Genomic DNA, 21,915 nt, shown 5'->3' with positions numbered 1-21,915 from the left:
CCAGCATGTTCCAGGCAGAGACTTGGAGTGGTTGCAGAGTAGCCTGGCTTGCAGAAGCCCCAGATGGCCACTCCTGGCTGAGGCTGACCCACCCAGGCCAGGCCTCGGACAGTCTAGACCTATGGCCACCTCTGAAGCCCTCTCTATTCTGGGGTCCTGGCTGAGGAGAGCAATAGCTTCCCCCTCAAAGGAGTCCTGGGAAGAGAGAGTCAGGGCAGGCTCAGATTTCCCCAGTCTAGCCCTGTGCAGCTCACACAGCTCATTCCTACTTGGAGATAGGAAAGGACACAGATGGGCGTATGGGAGGAGGCAAGATATGAGATAGGGGGGCAGAGATGGCAGGGCTGGAGTTGGAACCTAGCCCTCAGCCCCGTACTTACCATATTAACACCCACTGGCCACTCGGGGCTAGGTAAGTGGGGGCCTCAGTGTTAGTCCCGGGCTAAATGAGGAGACCCAGGGAGGAATCCTGGCCTAAAAGACTCCACTTTACCCAATCTTCACCCACAGAGTACCCTGCCTCCCACTACAGAAAGAGACGGAGGTGACTGGGAGGCTGGGGAGGACTTTCTCACCCACCCTGGAATTCCACAGACTGAAGGCCTTGGAGAGCAGCTGATTACCCTGACCTTGACCTGCGGTTTACCTCCTACTACTTTCCTTTCCTGTGTATCTCTCTTGCTGTCCTTATCCAGCCTTGGTGGTCATATCTGCTTCTCTGGCCTTCCTCCTGACCTCGACTCCAGACTGGCTCCTCTGACTTCTGCCAGAGGAGCCGTTGTTCCCTCCACTCTCTCCTCCCAGCTATGTTTGCTGTCAGTACAGATGGTCCCCAACTTAGGATGATTCAAGTTACAATTTTCTGACTTTATGATGGTGCAAAAGTGATTCAGATTCAGTAGAAACTGTACTTTCCTGTACAACCATTGTGTTTTTCACTTTCAGTACAGTATTCAATGTATCACACGAGATATTCAATACTTTATTGTAAAATAGGCTTTCTGTTAGATGATTTTGTCCAACTGTAGGCTAATGTAGGCTAATGGAAGTGTTCTGAACATATTTAAGGTAGGCTAGGCTAAGTTCTGATGTTCAGTAGATTAGGTGTATTAAGCACATTTTTTTACTTATGATATTTTCAACTTACAGCGGGTTTATTGGGACATTACTGTAAGTCAAAGAGCATCTGTATGTCTCAAACTTTGCAATCTCAGAGCTGGCAGGGGCCTGCAAACTCACTCAGTCCAACTCCTGTTGCACACCTGAGGTCCAAAGTTACTTGGGTTCTTGCTAATTCATGTTCACATATCAGAATCAGAAACAGTCGGGAGGCTGAGGCAGGAGAATGGCGTAAACCCGGGAGACGGAGCTTTCAGTGAGCTGAGATCCGGCCACTGCACTCCAGCCTGGGCGACACAGTGAGACTCCGTTTCAAAAAAAAAAAAAGAAACAGCCAGGACTAGGCTTCTGACTTCCAAATTTCTATTTTTCTCCTGTCCTTTGATCTGGGGACTGTGGCTCAGCCTCTGTCTGTCTGTCTATTCCTTAGGCCATCAGATTTCACTTGGGGTTCACTCAGTTCAGACGTCTGCAGTCAAAGCCATGGCTGAAACTGCGTCATGGCTTGGCTCTGATAAGTTGCACCAGACCGGGGCCAACTACAGGACTTATGAACCAAGGGCTGGGGGCCAGGAGGGTGACGGGGCTCCAGGAGATAAAGCAAATCAGATCTATGCCCCAGGTCTACTTGGGAACCATTGCCGCTCAACGTCCTTTTTCTACCCCCACTCTCTTCCCCAGCAGATCTTTTTTTCTTTTTTTTTTTTTTTAGACCAAGTCTCACTCTGTCGCCCAGGCTGGAGTGCACTGGCGCGATCTCGACTCACTGCAACCTCTGCCTCCTGGGTTCAAGCCACTCTCCTGCCTCAATATCCTGAGTAGCTGGGATTACAGGCACACTCCACCGTGCCCAGCTAGTTTTTCTATTTTTAGTTGAGATGGGGTTCACCATATTGGCCAGGTCGGTCTTGAACTCCTGACCTCAAGTTATCCACCTGCCCCTGTCTCCCACAGTGCTGGGATTACAGGCATGAGCCACTGCAACCAGCCTCCCAGCATATCTTGTCAAGGGCAATGAGAGAGAAAACAGCTCTTACGCACACATACACACACATACATAAACACACACACACAGAAAGACACATACACCCAGGAAAAGACATAAACACACACGGAGCTCTCTGGCATATGGGTATGCACTGTTGTACTGTGGGATCATTTCCATGTGAGGCGCTTTCCTCCGAGTGCAAGGATACATCTCTTTTCTTGTGCCTTCCTAGTGCCCAGTCTGGAGCCTGGGAATAAGAGCTCGGTAAAGGTATGTGGAGAGAGTGAGCTGACCCTGGCGTGGACAGCCACAGGACCAGCCCTCCATCTCCAGTTGCCGGCATGAGGTAGGAAGCCCTGCACAGACTAGATGAGCCTGCTACATGGCGCAGGACCTGGCACTGTGGTCCTTAGTACACTCACTCTTCATCTTCTTCCTTCACCTGGGGCTCTATCACTGTGACCAGTCAATCTCAAAATGTGATCCATGAACCGACGGCATCAATATCATCCGGGAGCTTGTTAGAAATGCAAAGTCTCAGGCCCCACTGAATCAGAAACTCTGGGTGTGGGGTCCAGAAATCTGCTTTAACTGCCCTCCAGGTGATTCTAACACATGCTAAAATTAGGGAACCAGTGTCTGTGCACACAGATAACCTCATGCTGGGGCCAGGGGCTGGGAGTGGGGGTGTGAAACCCCAAAGCACATGCACCTGCATATGCCCCCTACAGGTAAGACTAGCTGTTCACGTGCTGGTGGATGCCCATACCTGAAGTCAGACATGTACTCACACACATGCACATATATGAGCATTGGGGTCTCAGAAGAGTCCACATGCGGGAGCCCTGGGGTCTCAGTGGGTACCAGCAGGCACTCAGATGGAAGTGGGGAGAAGAAAGGAAGAACTGTTCTTACCAGCTGACAACCTATGCCCCACAATTCTTTTGTCCCTCATCCCTTCTGAGGTTCCCTGAGTGTTCCCTCAGAAGCCAGAGAAGCTGAGTAGTAGCCCAACTCAGACCAGACACACCCAGCTGAGTGGCCAAGGTGGTCTGTGTGCCTAAGAGTGTTTGGAGTATGTGCTAAGACCAGCAAAGTCTTTTCTCTGTGTGGGCGGGCCGGGGCCAGGGGAATGTGGGGCATCAGCAAGCAAGGCTTAGTTAGGCAAGAGCACACCATCTCCTGGGCCATGAAATGCTGCCCAGATGTAGAATTCCCTGTGGCCCCTTCCCAGGGCTGTTTCTAGTGCCCAGCCCACCTCCTGACCCCTCTCTCTCTGCTCTGGACTGTGAAGCCTCAGGCCGCTGCCCACCTGGCCCATCACCAGGTCCTGCGGCATCTCCTCCTTAGGATCTGGACATAAAATCCTGGTCTCTGTGAGCTGCAAGGGGACATGGGGAGGGGAGAGGGAGGCTCATGCTCAGATCTGGTTTCGCTGCTGCTTCCCCTGGCTGGCTGCCACAGGCTGAGCCACCAGCTGTGCTATATAAGGCCGGCGCTGGACTGCTGGAGAGGCGAAGGCTTGGACCCCCAGCTGAGGAGTCCTGCTCAAGACACGGTGAGCTCCATTCCTATTCCCCTCACCCCATCCCTGCACCCCACTGCTGGACTCAACTGCTCCTGCCCTCCCCTGACTACCCCATTCCCTTCTCCCCCACCTCCCCCCACTTTTTGCTGTCTAATCCTTCATCTCCCACAGAGAAGACTCCCTTCCTGCTTTGGGAATCTGCTTTCCCCCATTGGCCCAAAGTCCTCTCCCTCCCCCACCTGAGGACAGGAACCCCCAAATGGTCCCACTTAGGGTTTCTTTACCTCTGGGTGCCCTGCTTTATTCCCTGCGGTCAGTCAGTCTGCTTTGTCCAAGTGTTCTGAGGAGCGTGGGATGGCGAGCCTAAGCAACAGGGCATATGCTGAGGAAACGGCGGGGATACTGAGAAACTTCCGTGGGCTGCCAGATGGGAAATGGTTTTTCCACAAGGTGTCTCAGGCCACCTCAGCCTCCAGACATCCTTGGAGCAGGCTCAGGCTCAGGCTGAACGCGGTGCAGGTCAGCAGACTGCTCAACTCCCTGCTTGGAGCCCAGAGTGAGACACGCAATGTGGAGGCCTTTGGGACGTCCTGGTGACTCTGCTCCCTCATCTGAGAACCAGGTAGTGGTGGGGCTAGTGGTTTTAGAGCTAGAAGGTCTGCAGCATGGGACTGGTTTGTTCTTCCCCTGGAATATCCAAGTGTTTTCAGATATATATATATTTTTTAGAGAGGAGGTCTCTTCCCTTTTCTACCACACCCTGGACTTAGGAGGTTGAAGGGAACCACTTTTGAATCCCCAGAAACGAGTCAGATTCTGGGTTGGCCGGAGCTCTAGGGAGACATAAAAATGTTCTGCTCAGCTGCGGCCTGGGCCACGCACGCCCCATGGTTCCTTGCCCTAGTCCCAGGCCTGCTTTCCTCTTCTGACCCTTGCAGTTCCTCACCCACGCTCAGCAGTTACTGGGGAGCCCTGGCCTCTCACAATGCATCCCCTCTGCTTTCCCTCAGCTGGCTCCTGGCTGTGTAACTCCCAGCCAGGCCCCAAACAAAAAGGCCAGAAATGTGTTCCAGCTGCAGCCCGTGCACATCTGGGAATGTGTTCATGGAGGTGGTATGTCCGAGGCATCTGCACCCTCCAGCCAGCCTGCCTTATGAGAGGCCACTGTAGTCGGAGCCAAGTCTTCATGGCCTTAATATGTACCTGTCTGTGTGAGAGTGTGAACTCCATCAAAGGATGGCAAAACAAATGCCCCTCAAGCCTGGGTCTTAGAAGTGACTGACGAGTCACCAAGAGGCTCCTGGGGGTGAGCCCTGGACTCTACTCATTGGCAAGGAACCCCCTCGCCCCTGCGCATCCTTGTGCCCCATCTCCATGTGGGGCCCTGGAGCCTACCCCCAGGGATGGAACCTAGTCTGCCTCATTTGAACTCAGATTCTGAGCCTCTGTACCTCGCAAGCTACCTGGTTTCACGACTCAGGCAAATGTCACTCTCATATCATTCTGTCCACCTTTCCCTCCTTGACAGGTCAAGAAGTATTTCCGCTTGAACCATAAGCGGTGATTCAGAAATATGGAACCTGACAAGCTTTGTTTCTTTACAGGTCACTGGATCTGAGAAACTTCCCAGGGGACCGCATTCCAGAGTCAGCGACTCTGTGAAGCACCCTCACCTGCCTCTTGCCACGTTCCCACGGGGCTTGGGGGAAAGATGGTGGGGACCAAGGCCTGGGTGTTCTCCTTCCTGGTCCTGGAAGTCACATCTGTGTTGGGTATAGGCTAAGTATCTGCTGGCTCCCAAATCTTCCACTTGCCACAGTGAAGTCGTGTCTGGTCTGGAACTGAACTATGCATCTGCCTTAAGACACAGCAAGGCCTTAAGACCTGAGGCCACTTTATGGATTTATTCATCATTTATACCGTTTGTTTTTCTCCAAAACTTGAGATTGTTCCCATTGTTAAAACTCACAAAACAGAACTTTTATATGAGGAGAGGGATGAGCAGTCATTCAGAGGGAGGAAAAAAAGATAAGAGGGTTATTTTTAGCCCCAGAGTACTAAATTGAGCTCCAAGCTTCCTGGCAGCCAAAGTAACTGGGAATCACAGGGGATCAGTGAGTTCTCAGAAATAGGTTTGGGGTTTGGTCTGTTTTTAGTTTTATGAAAATTCTTTTGGCCCAAAGCTCAATTTCATTTAGACCCTGCAGCCAAATTTCACAGACACACCAGAACCCCTTCCGGTCTCCTTACCCTCTAACTGCATCCTCTGGTGGTACTGAGCTCTGGAAGGAACTGGTAGAAAGAATTTGTCTGGTGGAATGGAAGACTTCCCAAGGCATCTAAGCATCAGAGCTACTAGCCCTCCCCCGCACACTCTCTTCCACCTCCTCCCCTTCCTCTCCTGATTTCTAAGCACATACTCACGTAAAGCAAAAAAAAAAAAAAAAAAAAAAAAGAAAATTGCTCAAAACCCTGTTTTAAAGCTGTATGCCTTGCAGGATTTGTGGCCACAAATGTAGGAACAAAGGCTGTCTCAGCCTGGAACCAACCCCTGTGTGTGCCTGACTCCTACCTTGCTCTTTCCACCCTGACAGCTGCTGCTTGTAAAGATGATTAACATTCAACCATCTGAGGGGAAATCAGATTAGGTTGATTAAAAGAGCTCCTGTCACCCCAATTAAGCAGCATAGAGAATTCTGATTTGGCTCCTGGAGTAAGTGTTAATTGCCTATCAAAGCTTCTGCAGTCCTCTGCTCTGCATTCTCCTTTCCATTCTGGAGACTCCAACCCAGCCTCAGGTAGGGTACAGCTGGAACTGCTTGTGGCCCGAGGACCCTGTACCCATCCTCAGGCAGTCCCTGCCAGCCTTGTGTGGAAAATTGAAGACCACTGCCCCAATTAGGCCTTAGGAGTCTTTTATGGGAGAGTGGACTCCCAAGGGAAAGTAAATGGCCATCTATTGTGCCAGGCGTTGAGCTAAAAGGAGTTACTAACACTTATTCAGCATGCATTATGTGCTAGGTGTTCTAGGTGGATTTTATTAATGAGCTTATTTAATTCCCACAATCCTCTAAGGCAGGAACTATTATTATCCTTATTTTATGATGAGAGAGCATGGGGTCAGGTTGGTTAAGTAACTTGCCCAAGGTCACACAGTTAGAAAGTGGCAGAGCCTCAGAAGCCCACGCTGTCAATCTGTATATACTTCAGGCTTTTACATTCTATCTCATGGAATCCTCATGCCAACTGAATCACCCTGCAAGATGGGAATTAATATCTCCATCTTACAGATGAGGAAAACAAAGCTCCATTTTGCCAAGAAGGTTAGGTGCAGACACCAAAGCAGGAGTCCCAGGCCACTGGCTGCTCAGGAGCATCTGATAATCCATTTCTAGAACAAGAGTGAAAAGGGAGCTACTATTCATTGAGTGTGCACTACATGCCAGGTCTCTTTACATTCATTATCACCTGAATAATGCACCAGGACCCTAGGATACAGAGTTATTAGTGCATTCCTATTTTATGGGGAAACAGGCTGAGAGGAGGAAAGCTTTTCTGAGATTGCATAGCAGTAAGTGGCAGAGTGGGGTTTGAACCCACGCCTGGTGCTCGTGTTCCATCCGCCACCTCACACTGTTTCCCTGCATCTTGAGGAATGCTGTAACTTCCAGTCCTGGCATCTCACTTAGCTTCTCCTCCTGGCCCTCAGGGAGACAGACGATGCTTACCCAGTCAGTAAGAAGAGTCCAGCCTGGGAAGAGGAACCCCAGCATCTTTGCCAAGCCTGCCGACACCCTGGAGAGTGAGTTGTGGTTGAAGCAGGAAGGGGCTGGAGGGGCAGTCTTTACCGAGCTTCCTAAGTGGATCTCTGAAGCCAGGGCATGATGTCAGGGTTCCATGGAAACCTACTTTTACAAGTATTTGGCCTCCATCTCTGTCCAGCAGAGGAACTTAGTATATAAGACAGCTCAGAATCGGGAATCTGCCTGATACATTTCAGGAATGCTGTGAAGCTTGCTGGGGCCAGAGCACAGGCTGGTGGGAAGGGAATGGGGAGATGAGTATGGAGAGATGGCTGGGGACAGCTCACTAGCACCCTGAATGCTTAGCTAGAGGATCTTAAAGCTGGAGGTGATGTGGCCCGAGCCACATGGAGAAAGCTCATCCTGACTGCAGGATCAGGGATGGGTGTGAATGGCATTGAGGAGGAGCCTTGATATAGAAAGTGACTGACATGGTTTGGCCAGGCTGATGAGAGCGTGAATGGAGGCCTCAGCAGTGGCAGGTGTAAAGGTACTGGAGAGACAAATGTGATAGGGCCTGAGGCCAGCTGGGGGTGGGTGAGAGGGAAAGGAGAACTGGAGCGCACCAGGATCATGGCTCCTCCTCAATTTGGCTATGTCTCTCAGGCCCTGGTGAGTGGACAACATGGTTCAACATCGACTACCCAGGTGGGAAGGGCGACTATGAGCGGCTGGACGCCATTCGCTTCTACTATGGGGACCGTGTATGTGCCCGTCCTCTGTGGCTAGAGGCTCGGACCACTGATTGGACGCCTGCGGGCAACACTGGCCAAGTGGTCCATGGTAGTCCCCGTGAGGGTTTCTGGTGCCTCAACAGGGAACAGCGGCCTGGTCAGAACTGCTCTAATTACACCGTACGCTTCCTCTGCCCACCAGGTAAGCCAGAACGCCCCACCCCCACCCTACTTCCCACTGGCCTCTACTCAGGGAGAGGGAGAACTTGCCTCTGGCCACCAGAACTCCCAACATCACACACATGCATATGCTTGGGGTCTCTAATAATAAACAAGTATTGTCATTAGTGCCAGAACCTTCCCAATAGTGTTTTGTGTTTATGGGTACTCTCTACTCAACCTATATTATTGTGTTTGAGTGGCACCATGGTGAAGACCACAGGCTCTGAAGTGGGGCTGCTTGGGTTTGAATTCTGAGCCTGCCGTATGACGTGTCCCCTAGACAAATTTTCTGAAATTCTCTTAGCCTCAGGTTTCTCATATGTGACACCTGGGTAATATTAAGTCTTCGTAGGGGTTTTTAATGAGGATTAAATGATATGAACGCAGGGGCTTAACCCAGGTAAATGCTCACTGAGTGTTAGTTTCTATTCTTGTTCCTATGTGCCAGATACTGTGCTAGTTACCCACATCATTCAACCTTTACACCTGACCTTTGAGGGATCTCCATCTTGACAAGTTACACGAGGTTCAGAGAAGCTAGGTAACTTCTCACGATTCCATAGCTGATAAGGCAGAGCTGGAGTTTGAACCATGTCTGTGTTTGCAGAGCCTATGCATTTATATCCCCTCCCACCATGGGTAATACAGATGTTAGGGGGAGCAGGTCTACTCCTTTCTTGGATGGGGATCCTCCCCCTTAGGGTTCCACAAGATCCCCCAGGCCCAGGCATCAATGGTGGTCATCTGGGGTGGGAAATCAGGCTGATCTGAGCAAGGTGTGAAGACCCCATTCTTGTACACAGGCCTCAGGCCAGAGGTGAGGAAGGTGGGCAGAAAGGGGCTTCTTGTCCAAGTCATTGCATGTTCCAGGCCCCGACTTCCCAGGGGTCCCTGACTTCCCAGGGAGTCCTTCCATAGGAGCATGCGGCTGTTTCCACACTGGTGAAGAAGAAAGATAGTGCTATCCCTGCACATCCCAGGAGAGCATATCAAAGTTCCAGTGCTTGGCCAACGAGCACCTCTCAGGGCGACCCCTAGCCCATATGGTGCCTCTGTGAAAATGAGAGACCTCACTTCCTCAAGACTTTTGACTTCCATCTGTTGGAAAAATCATTGCAGTAAATATAAATATCAGTGACATCTACGACATAAATGGAAACCTTGTTTTTACCAGAGAAGAAACAACCTCAGGGTCAGATTTCCTGACAGAGTCCCCTCAAGAGGGAAGTCAGACCGTCTGCTGATCTCACTTTGCAGGGTCCCTGCGCCGAGACACAGAGCGCATCTGGAGCCCATGGTCTCCCTGGAGCAAGTGCTCAGCTGCCTGTGGTCAGACTGGGGTCCAGACTCGCACACGCACCTGCTTGGCAGAGACGGTGTCGCTGTGCAGTGAGGCCACTGAAGAGGGTCAGCACTGCATGGGCCAGGACTGTACAGGTACCACCTCCCTCCTGGCACTAGGCAGGGTGTGGTGGGTGAGGCTGAAGAATAAGGAAGGAGTTAGAGGGTCAGTCTGAGACTGATGGATTTTTCATTTACTTACTCACCGCATATTAATTGAGCATCTATTATGTGCCCTAATGAGAGATATACAGGATAATATAGGAACACAGGGCAGGGTCAATTATCATAGCCTGGAGGAATCCAGGAGAGCTTCCTAGAGGAGGTGTTTTGGGCTAAGTTTTTGTTGTTGTTGTTGTTTTGAGACAGAGTCTTGCTCCATTGCCCAGGCTAGAGTGCAATGGCACAATCTTGGCTTACTCCAGCCTCCACCTCCCGGGTTTAAGCGATTCTCCTGTCTCAGCCCCCCTAGTAGCTGGGATTACAGGTGCGTGTCACCATGCCCACCTAATTTTTGTATTTTTTGTAGAGATGGGATTTCACCATGTTGGCCAAGCTGGTCTTAAACTCCTGACCTCAGGTGATCCACCCACCTTGGCCTCCCAAAGTCCTGGGATTACAGGTGTGAGCCACCATGCCCGGCCTTGAGATAAGTTTTAAAAGATGAGTAGTAGTTAGTCATGCAGGCTGATAAGGGAGGGTAGCAAAGGCCAAGGAGGAGAGGAAGTGATCTGTGATGTGGCTGAAGGAATGCCAGAATCCATAGAATCCCTACTGATGTGGCCCCTTGTCCCACAGCCTGTGACCTGACCTGCCCAATGGGCCAAGTGAATGCTGACTGTGATGCCTGCATGTGCCAGGACTTCATGCTTCATGGGGCTGTCTCCCTCCCTGGAGGTGCCCCAGCCTCAGGGGCCACTGTCTACCTGCTGACCAAGACACCTAAGCTGCTGACCCAGACAGACAGTGATGGGAGATTCCGAATCCCTGGCTTGTGCCCTGATGGCAAAAGCATCCTGAAGATCACAAAGGTCAAGTTTATCCCCATTGTACTCACAATGCCCAAGACAAGCCTGAAGGCAGCCACCATCAATGCAGAGTTTGTGAGGGCAGGTAACTAAATTCTCTGGGGTAGGGCTGGTGAGAAGGTCCAGATTTTTAAATAAAGGGATTATAGTGCTAAAAGCTGGCTTCCCAGCTAACTCGGAGTAAAACCCTGAATCCTTACCATGACCTGCATGGCCCTATATTATCTGGCCCTCCATTTCTTCTCTGCTCTCCTCTCCTGTTACTTTCTCCACACCAAATCCCTCTACTCCAACTGCAATGGGCTCCTATCTGTTCCTGAAACACACAGGCTCACTCCTGCCTCAGGGCCTTTGTGCTTGCTGCATGTATTCTGTTTGGAATGTTCTTCCTGTAGATATCGGCATAGCTCGCTCCCTCAAATGTATGAAGTCTTCCCTGGCCACCTTATCTAACAGTCAATACAATATAGTGTGAGGTTTGAAGGTCACAGAGAGAAAGGCTTGAGAAGTTCAGAAATGGTGCAGGATGGCCAGAAAATTCTGCCAGGGGCAGCAGAACATGAATATTGCACTATTCAAAATGGTCAGTTCTGTCCCAATGGTAGTGCTTAGGAATCTTGGCTGACACAAGGTCCCCTTGTTTCTCCACTGACCCACCCAGGTGCTACTTGACAGGCCATGGGAGAGGTTACAGGATGGGGTGTGTGGAAGGATAGACTCCACTGTGAACCAATTCCCTTAGGACCAATGGAGATGGGCTGCGGGTAGGGGTGAAGCCATACAATTTTCACACCACCAAAGACCCTGAAGGAGCAAGGCTCAGTAGAACCTGTCACACACACACAAACCCAAAATGCTATTTCTCATCTTCTATCCCAGAGATTCCATACATGGTGATGAACCCTGAGACAAAAGCACGGAGAGCTGGGCAGAGCGTGTCCTTGTGCTGTAAGGCCACAGGGAAGCCCAGTCCGGACAAGTATTTTTGGTGCGTATTCTGCTAGCTACCCTGCCCAATTCCCCTCTTGGAAACCAGAGCTTCTTGCATTGGGTCTGGACTTATTAACAAGAACAATAACCAACAGAATAAAGTTACAAGTAAGGCAGTGGTACAGAGCCCGGATGTTGGGACTTACAAATGGGAGCCATGGGGTTGGGAGCCAGACAACCAGCAAGCTCTCTCATTGTACCCTCAAAGCTAGGAGAACCCTTTGGCTGGGCACAGAGGCTCATGCCTGTAATCTCAGCACTTTGGAAGGTTGTGGCAGATGGATTGCTTGAGCCCAGGAGCTCGACACCAGGCTGGACAACATAGGAAAGCCCTGTCTCTATAAAAAATTTTAAAAATTAGCCAGGTGTGCAGGCTTGTGTTTCTAGTACCAGCCACTCAGGAGGATGAGGTAGGAGGATCACTTGAGTCCAGGAGGCAGAGGTTTCAGTGAGCTGTGATCACGCCACTGTTCTCCAGCCTGGAGACAGAGCAAGACTCCATGTTAAAAAAAAAAAAAAAAAAAAGGCAAACAAGGGCAGAATCCCTTATGGCTGTGAGTCCTTTATCCTTCACAAACATTTTATAGTCACTCTCTTATTTGACCCATCCAACAATCCTGTGAAGTCAGCTGGAAGTCATTGCTGACATTTTATAGACCAGAAAGCTGAAGCACAGATTGGTGAGATGTGGCGGGGGAGGTTGTCCAAGCATCCCCAGCCAGGTACGTGGTAGGGCTGGGGCTTAGAACCAAGCTCCTTGTTTCCCAGGCCAATTAGTGCTCTTGGATGAGCCAAGTCAAAGGTGATATTGACATTAGTGGGAACCCATTCACTATCTGTCTTCTTGGCTGCCTGCTCCTGACACTTTTCCAGGAATACCTGCCCTCCCACTGCCCATTCAGGTTCCACCTTTCCATCCCTTGCAGGTATCATAATGACACATTGCTGGATCCTTCCCACTACAAGCATGAGAGCAAGCTGGTGCTGAGGAACCTGCAGCAGGACCAGGCAGGGGAGTACTTTTGCAAGGCCCAGAGTGATGCTGGGGCTGTGAAGTCCAAGGTTGCCCAGCTGATTGTCATAGGTAAGCCTGTCTGGGTCCCTGGGGGCCCTGGGTCTGCAACAGGGCTGGATGAGCACCCCGGTGCGCATAACTATGCAGTAAAAGCTAAGGCTTTTTCTTTTTCCTTTTCTTTTTTCTTTCTTTTTTTTTTTGAGATGGAGTCTTGCTCTGTCACCCAGGCTAGAGTGCAGTGGCACCATCTCAGCTCACTGCAACCTCCACCTCCTGGGTTCAAGCGATTCTCCTGCCTCAGCCTCCTGAATAGCTAGGATTACAGGCGTGTACCACCACGCCTGGCTAATTTTTGTATTTTTAGTAGAGACGGTGTTTCGCCATGTTGGCCAGGCTGGTCTCAAACTCCTGACCTCCAGTGATCCACCTGTTTCGGCCTCCCGAAGTGCTGGGATTACATGCGTGAACCACCGTGCCTGGCCAAGCTCAGGCTTTTCTGTACTGTGCACAGTGCCAGGACCTCTAGGAGACAACGATGGTACAGATCTGAATCCTATCACCATGGAGCCATCATTTGAGGAGGAGTGAAGACATGTAAATAAGAGACAAACAAGATAGAAAAATGCAGCTAAGGCCCGGTGCAGTGGCTCACACCTGTAATCCCAGCACTTTGGGAGGCCAAAGTGGATGGATCACTTGAGGTTAGGAGTTCGACACCAGCCTGGACAACATGGTGAAACGCTGTGTCTACTAAAAATACAAAAATTAGCCAGGCGTGGTGGCATGCACCTGTAATCCCAGCTACTCAGGAGGCTGAGGTAGTAGAATAGCTTGAACCCAGGAGGGAGAAGTTGCAGTGAGCCGACTTTATGACACTGTACTCCAGCCTGGGAAACAGAGCAAGACTCTGTCTCCAAAAAAAGAAGAAAAGAAACATGCAGCTAAAATAGGAGATAAGGGGCTGTGGACTCTAATAGATGGTACATACCTCCCAGGTGGGAGTGACCATGGATGGCTGCTTGAGGGAGCAGCTTTCCAGCTGGGGCTTAAATAATGGTTCTCAGCTTTGGCTGCCCATTGGTATGACCTGACTGGGTTTTTAAACATACTGATGCCTCAGTCTTACCTCCAGAGCATCTGACTTAATTGGTCTGAGATGTGGCCTGGGCATGCATAGTTTAAAACCTCCCCATGTGATTCCAATTTTCAACCAAGGTTAGAACCCCCGGTCTTAAAGAATGGGCAGGGACTGTGTATGTGGAGGTGAGGATGTTACAGATTGAGGGGCCCACATGGGTAAAGATATAGAAGTGGGAACTGAGGGGGCTTTACAAGAAAGGGTGATCTAGAGCTGGCTTCAAGAAGAGAACTGGATGGGGAGAGGTTAGAGGCCAAAGACCAATAAGGGGCCTGTCTTTGGAAAATGAGTACGAAGGAAGATAGCTTAGTAATTGGCCTAAACAAAACAAAAGGCAGAGAAGGACAGAATGTATTGGAAGGATCCCGGACTACTTCAGACTCAAAAAGTTGAGCAACAGGCCAGGTGCGGTGGCTCATGCCGGTAATCCTGGCACTTTGGGAGGCCAAGGAGGGCAGATCACGAGGTCAGGAGATCGAGACCATCCTGGCTAACACGGTGAAACCCCGCCTCTACTAAATATACAAAAAATTAGCTGAGCGAGGTGGTGGGCGCCTGTAGTCCCAGCTACTTGGAAGGCTGAGCCAGGAGAATGGCATGAACCTGGGAGGCAGAGCTTGCAGTAAGCCGAGATCGTGCCACTGCACTCCAGCCTGGGTGACAGAGCAAGACTCTGTCTCAAAACAACAAAACAACAACAACAACAACAACAAAATGTTGAGCAACAGACCTCAGGGCAGACAAGACACAGGGTACTCTGGATGTTGGCAGAGATGTGGAGCCCTCAGCAGTGGTCCCAACCCATCACACCAAGGCTCCCTCTTTGCTACAGTAATTCTTAATACTACTTTATTATTCTGAAGTTAAATTTATAGATAACTACATATAATTTCCAAACGTATATGTGCATGGTCCTAACTGTAAAACAAAGGATGAGTTTTTAAAATTTTAATACAAAACAGTGTGTATTCCCATATCTAAATGCTTTGGCACATTGACACGAGAAGACAAATCAAGAAGTTAGCCACTTGCATTTAAATCCAAGGTCACCACAAACACAACCGCTACAAATGCTGATGGGTACAGAGGTATCATTCTGGCATTCACAGTCCTTAGGTAATGGTGTTGTAGAAACTTAATTTTCCTGAGATGAGGAACAGTTCTTGGTATTGTTCTGAGCTAACCAAAGTACAATCTTAGCTCAATTTATATGGTAGTTGCATTCTTGAAAAATTCAGTATATGGTTAAAGCCATGTAAAAGATTCTAGGCTCTGGCCTTTTGTTTTAGACAGGGTCTTGCTCTGTCGCCCAGGCTGGAGGGTGATGGCACTCTCACAGCTAACTGCAGCGTTGACCTCCCAGGCTCAAGCAATCCTCCCACCTCAGCCTCCCAAGTAGCTGGGACTGCAGGCGTGTGCCACCACATCCAGCTGGTTTTTGTATTTTTTGTGGAGACAGGGTTTCATCATATTGCCCTGGCTGGTCTCGAACTCCTGGACTCAAGCAATCCACCCACCTTGGCCTTCCAAAGTGTTGGGATAACAGCTATGAACCACTGCATCCGTTCAAAGCTTTGATCACTTTAAACAGGTTTTCTACCTACATGAGTGTCTGGTGGAATATGTTAAAGTCGTTCAGAAAGATTCTTTTTTTTTTTTTTTTTTTTTTGAGACGGAGTCTTGCTCTGTTGCCCAGGCTGGAGTGCAGTGGCACGATCTTGGCTCACTGCAAGCTCCGCCGCCGGGTTCATGCCATTCTCCTGCCTCAGCCTCCCGAGTAGCTGGGACTACAGGCGCCCGTCACCGCGCCCGGCTAATTTTTTGTATTTTTATAGAGACAGGGTTTCACCGTGTTAGCCAGGATGGTCTCGATCTCCTGACCTTGTGATCCGCCTGCCTCGGCCTCCCAGAGTGCTGGGATTACAGGCGTGAGCCACCGCGCCCGGCCTACAGAAAGATTCTTTATGCAGAATAGTACCATGCATTGCAGGACATAGAACCTCAATGGCCCCTACCCACAATATGCCAGTAACATCCCCAATTTTGGTGATAACCCAAAACACCTTCATAAATTTTCAAGACCCCTCCATTGAGACAAACTGCCACTATAGTGGTCTCACCAACCAACTCTGTTTCCCCACATATAAAATGGGATCAGTAATAGCTGTTCCATCTCCCTCCAGAGAGTTCTGTGAGAATGAGAGTCATGGATACACAAGTCCTTTGAAAACCACAGAACACTGTAGAGAGGTGAGGTTGAGGTACTCTTTGTGTAGGATGTAAACTTACATCTTAATTTCCACGCCATTTCCCTTCACAGCACCTGATGAGACTCCTTGCAACCCAGTTCCTGAGAGCTATCTTATCCGGCTGCCCCATGATTGCTTTCAGAATGCCACCAACTCCTTCTACTATGACGTGGGACGCTGCCCTGTCAAGACTTGTGCAGGGCAGCAGGATAATGGGATCAGGTGCCGTGATGCTGTGCAGAACTGCTGTGGCATCTCCAAAACAGAGGAGAGGGAGATCCAGTGCAGTGGCTACACGCTACCCACCAAGGTGGCCAAGGAGTGCAGCTGCCAGCGGTGTACAGAAACTCGGAGCATCGTGCGGGGCCGTGTCAGTGCTGCTGACAATGGGGAGCCCATGCGCTTTGGCTATGTATACATGGGGAACAGCCGTGTAAGCATGACTGGCTACAAGGGTACTTTCACCCTCCATGTCCCCCAGGACACTGAGAGGCTGGTGCTCACATTTGTGGACAGGCTGCAGAAGTTCGTCAACACCACCAAAGTGCTACCTTTCAACAAGAAGGGGAGTGCCGTGTTCCATGAAATCAAGATGCTTCGTCGAAAAGAGCCCATCACTTTGGAAGCCATGGAGACCAACATCATTCCTCTGGGGGAAATGGTTGGTGAAGACCCCATGGCTGAACTGGAGATTCCATCCAAGAGTTTCTACAGGCAGAATGGGGAGCCCTACACAGGAAAAGTGAAGGCCAGTGTGACCTTCCTGGATCCCCGGAATATTTCCACAGCCACAGCTGCCCAGAGTGACCTGAACTTCATCAATGACCAAGGAGACACTTTCCCCCTTCGGACGTATGGCATGTTCTCTGTGGACTTCAGAGATGAGGTCACCTCAGAGCCACTTAATGCTGGCAAAGTGAAGGTCCACCTCGACTCGACCCAGGTCAAGATGCCAGAGCACATATCCACAGTGAAACTCTGGTCACTCAATCCAGACACAGGGCTGTGGGAGGAGGAAGGTGATTTCAAATTTGAAAATCAAAGGAGGAACAAAAGGGAAGACAGAACCTTCCTGGTGGGCAACATGGAGATCCGTGAGAGAAGGCTCTTTAACCTGGATGTTCCTGAAAGCAGGCGGTGTTTTGTTAAGGTGAGGGCCTACCGGAGTGAGAGGTTCTTGCCTAGTGAGCAGATCCAGGGGGTTGTGATCTCCGTGATTAACCTGGAGCCTAGAACTGGCTTCTCGTCCAACCCTAGGGCCTGGGGCCGCTTTGACAGTGTCATCACAGGCCCCAATGGGGCCTGTGTGCCTGCCTTCTGTGATGACCAGTCCCCTGATGCCTATTCTGCCTATGTCTTGGCAAGCCTGGCTGGAGAGGAACTGCAAGCAGTGGAGTCTTTTCCTAAATTCAACCCAAATGCAATTGGCGTCCCTCAGCCCTATCTCAACAAGCTCAAGTACCGTCGGACGGACCATGAGGATCCACGGGTTAAAAAGACAGCTTTCCAGATTAGCATGGCCAAGCCAAGGCCCAACTCAGCTGAGGAGAGCAACGGGCCCATCTATGCCTTTGAGAACCTCCGGGCATGTGAAGAGGCACCGCCCAGTGCAGCCCACTTCCGGTTCTACCAGATTGAGGGGGATCGATACGACTACAATACAGTCCCCTTCAATGAAGATGATCCTATGAGCTGGACTGAAGACTATCTGGCATGGTGGCCAAAGCCGATGGAATTCAGGGCCTGCTATATCAAGGTGAAGATTGTGGGGCCACTGGAAGTGAATGTGCGATCCCGAAACATGGGGGGCACTCATCGGCGGACAGTGGGGAAGCTGTATGGAATCCGAGATGTGAGGAGCACTCGGGACAGAGACCAGCCCAATGTCTCAGCTGCCTGTCTGGAGTTCAAGTGCAGCGGGATGCTCTATGACCAGGACCGTGTGGACCGCACCCTGGTGAAGGTTATTCCCCAGGGCAGCTGCCATCGAGCCAGTGTGAACCCCATGCTGCATGAGTACCTGGTCAACCACTTACCACTTGCAGTCAACAACGACACCAGTGAGTACACCATGCTGGCACCCTTGGACCCACTAGGCCACAACTATGGCATCTACACTGTCACTGACCAGGACCCTCGAACAGCCAAGGAGATTGCGCTTGGCCGGTGCTTTGATGGCACATCCGATGGCTCCTCCAGAATCATGAAGAGCAATGTGGGAGTAGCCCTCACCTTCAACTGTGTAGAGAGGCAGGTAGGCCGCCAGAGTGCCTTCCAATATCTCCAAAGCACCCCAGCCCGGTCCCCTGCTGCAGGCACTGTCCAAGGAAGAGTGCCCTCAAGGAGGCAGCAGCGAGCGAGCAGGAGTGGCCAGCGCCAGCGTGGAGCGGTGGCCTCTCTGAGATTTCCTAGAGTTGCTCAACAGCCCCTGATCAACTAAGTTTTGTGGTACTTCACCCTCTTCTCTCCTCATTTCATGTGACAGCCATTGTGAGACTGATGCACAGACTGTCACTTGGTTAATTTAAGCACATCTGTTTTGGTGCAATTTGCTTGTTTGTTTCTTCATGCCTTTACTTACTTTGTCCCATGATACTGATTGGCATGTGGCCCCCAAAATGGCACAATAAAGCCCCTTTGTGAAACTGTTCTTTAAAAGAAACACAAGAAATTGGCCACTGGTAAAACTCTGCAGCTTCAACTGTTCTTCATTTAATGCCATTAATGCAAATATACTTCCTCTTCTTTTTGCATGGTTTTGCCCACCTCTGCAATAGTGATAATCTGATGCTGAAGATCAAATAACCAATAAAAAACATATTTCTTGGCCTTGCTCCACAGGACACAAGCCAGCCTTGATCATAGTTCATACATATAAATGGTGGTGAAATAAAGAAATAAAATGCAATATTTTTACTTGAAATGTAAATAACTTATTTATTTCTTTGCTAAATTTAGAATTCTAGTGCACATTCAAAGTTAAGCTATTAAATATAGGGTAATCATAGTTCCTCTACTAAGTCTGGAAAGAACATCTCCTGGTATCCACAATTACACCAGGTTGCTAATTGTATTTGTACATTTCCCTTTGCATTTGCTTTTGTTCTTGCTAGAAACCCAGTGTAGCCCAGGGCAGATGTCAATAAATGCATATTCTGTATTTTGATTCTGAGGCCACTGTCCTGTCTTTTAACTATTAAAGTGAGCCAGCTGCTCAGAGGGGTACAGGGGACGCTGGAAAGCAGTCACAAGTGGTGTAGGTCCTGGCCCCCTAAGTTACAGGGCAGGGCAACATAGGCACACACTCTAGCAGTCAAGTTTGTTCTCATGGATCACATTTTCCGTTTGCAGAAAAGAGCAGATTCCTGGAGTTGTGAGCATGTTCTGGGCTCCTGAGCAAAACTAAAAATATGTCTCGATTTTTTTCTTTCCTTCTTTCCAATACTTTGGAGCTTATACAATGGCTTGGCCCAGGGTCTGACAAGCTGGCCAAGTGGTCCTTTGGCTCCCCCAAAAGCCTGTTGCCTTCTCCAGCTGGGCTGGCAGGCCTCACTCAGAAATGATGGGCTTTTTCTTTTTTTCTTTACGCTCTTCTAAAGATGTTCAGCTTTTCCAGACACCAGATCTCTGTTGTGTGTTACAGACCCTGTCCCTGGAGCAAAACAACTGGTCCAAATGGGCACAGTTTTGGTTTTGGAAAAGGTATTTGGTTTACAATAGTAAATCAGAGGCCCGCACGTGGTGCCAGAGCAATCTCAGTGGCATTATAGTCAGGGTAGTGGGGTGTGGTGTTGGCTAGGATGCACTCACTGCTCCTATCCCAACCCCTCCAGAATCTGTCAGGCTAGAAGCGAAAGGGTTTGGGAGAAGACAGGGCACTGTTTACAATCAGGACAAAAAGCTTTCCCTGATGCCCCGGTCAGCCTAGTGCAGCTCCTTTACCTGTCTCTGGCCTGGGCTGGATTTGTACTCTTGGATCAAACCGAGCTCCTGGGAATTCAGTTTGTAATCAATTAGAAATTTCTCTAGCTGAGCACATCCCAATAACCACAGAAAAAGCAAGCATCTGCAGGAGTGAGGACTAGTGGCCTTGTGATTGCAACTTGACCCACTTCCAGACTCCACATCTGTCCCACTGCTCCCAGGAAGCAGCTCTCACTGACTGCGTGGGGAGGCTTGACTGCCCCTGTTGAGGGGTCAGTTGTACAGCTATCTGCAGCACCGTCGCCTCAGCCACTTCAGGAGCCAGAGTGCATGCTGCTTCAACCTGACCACCAGTTCCTTTCAAACTCACAGGGAGGAGGTGCTGGGGAAGGTGGGCTGACTGGTTCCCCACTCTAGGGCACTTTCCTTGCTGTTCTCAATTGACGGCCTAAATAAATGGACTCCAGCACACAGCATCTGATGCCTGACTCCTTCACCCGCCAAACATTTATTGAGTGCCAAACCACGTATGCAAGTAGACAAGCTTTTATGAGATAGTACTAAATATACTACATGTCGCGGCATCAGACTTTGAGGAAGTGGTGGTCAGAGAAGTCTTCTTAGAAAAGGTGACATCTAATTTGAGGTCTGAATGATAGCTAGGAGCTGGCCTGATGATGGTGTGGCTGTCAGGAACAAAAGGCACAAGCAGAAACAGATGTGGGGTTGGCAGGTAGATACCTCTCTTTCAGACAAGGAAACACTTTTTTTTTTTTGAGACGCAGTTTTGCTCTTTCGCCTAGGCTGGAGTGAAGTGGTAAGATCTTGGCTCACTGCAAACTCCGCCCCCGGGATTCAAGCAATTCTTCTGCCTCAGCCTCCCGAGTAACTGTGATTACAGCTGCCTACCACCATGCCCAGCTAATTTTTGTACTTTTAGTAGAGACGGGGTTTCATCGTGTTGGCCAGGCTGGTCTTAAACCTCTGGTCTCGGGTGATCCACCCACCTCGGCCTCCCAAAGTGCTGGGATTACAGGTGTGAACCACTGCGCCCGGGCTAGCAAACATTCTTGAGTTGAACTCATGATACTTAATTCCTAAGAGTCTTGCCTCCAAAATCAAATGCGCTCCTTGCTAGCTGCGTAAATTTCCCCTGGACCTCAATTTACTCACCTATAAATGAAGGATTTCTAAAGCCTTTTTCATGATTTTCAGTGAGGCTAATAGCACCATTCCCAGGATGCTTTCAGTTCATCAAACCACTGCTGATTCATCGGTTTTTCCCCTGTGGAGACTGCACACTGGATGGACAAAATGCTCATCTCAGAAAAGCCCTAGCGTTTCAGTAGAAGCCTACTAAAAACCCAGTTACTGAATGCGAAATCTATGAAGGGGGGTACCATATGGCAAGGAGGAGGGGAACAGGCAGGTAGATGGGCAGATCAGGTTGTTTCTGCTTACAAACAAGGGAGTTTTCAAACAAAGTTCTCTCAAGTTCAAAGAGTTCTAGCAGCTGGGGGGATAAGAGAAAAAATGTCACCAAGATGATGGGACAAGAACAGAGTCTGGAAGGATTGAGAGGATTTACGCAAAATTAGAGGTAGTGCAGGGAGGGTGGGGTTTCAGGTAGAGGTGTTGGCTAGAGCCAAAGAATAGAGGTGGGACTGTGCACTGGCAGTCTTTTGATTACAAGTAACAGGGGTGCCAGGTAACCTCCGGAAGGACTGGAACCAAGAACTGCAGAGCCATCAGAATCCAGGTAATCACTCTCTCTGGTTTCCATTCTCTTATCTTCTCTCATACTCAGTGGCTTTTGCTCTCTCAATTTCTTTTTTTCTTTTTCTTTTTTTTTTTTTTTTTGAGACGGAGTCTCGCTCTGTGGCCCAGGCTGGAGTG

General features: G+C 49.8%; 1 protein-coding gene across 1 annotated transcript; it reads left to right on the top strand.

The window, feature by feature from the left end:
* Nucleotides 1-3,619: 3,619 nt before the first annotated feature.
* On the top strand, nt 3,620-19,013 carry CILP (cartilage intermediate layer protein). The gene is made up of 9 exons (XM_023220663.2): nt 3,620-3,665; nt 5,240-5,407; nt 7,345-7,437; nt 8,045-8,314; nt 9,592-9,771; nt 10,474-10,788; nt 11,583-11,691; nt 12,620-12,777; nt 16,167-19,013. The coding sequence occupies exons 2-9, from the start codon at nt 5,347-5,349 to the stop codon at nt 18,533-18,535; spliced, it is 3,555 nt and encodes a 1,184-aa protein (XP_023076431.1). The 5' UTR covers nt 3,620-3,665; nt 5,240-5,346; the 3' UTR covers nt 18,536-19,013.
* The last annotated feature ends 2,902 nt before the right edge of the window (nt 19,014-21,915 follow it).

The sequence above is a fragment of the Piliocolobus tephrosceles genome, chromosome 6 (genome assembly GCF_002776525.5).
Source record: "Piliocolobus tephrosceles isolate RC106 chromosome 6, ASM277652v3, whole genome shotgun sequence".
Taxonomy (NCBI): Eukaryota; Metazoa; Chordata; class Mammalia; order Primates; family Cercopithecidae; genus Piliocolobus; species Piliocolobus tephrosceles.
Note: the sequence above shows the minus strand (reverse complement) of the source record. Positions and strands in the feature narration are given on the sequence as shown.

Bases quoted from the DNA above. Each gene is read 5' to 3' on its own strand.
- CILP (XM_023220663.2), top strand. From the start codon at position 5,347: ATGGTGGGGACCAAGGCCTGGGTGTTCTCCTTCCTGGTCCTGGAAGTC. The intron at 5,408-7,344 runs GTATAGGCTAAG...CCTGGCCCTCAG, and splicing joins GGAAGTCACATCTGTGTTGG to GGAGACAGACGATGCTTACC. The intron at 12,778-16,166 runs GTAAGCCTGTCT...TTCCCTTCACAG, and splicing joins TGCCCAGCTGATTGTCATAG to CACCTGATGAGACTCCTTGC.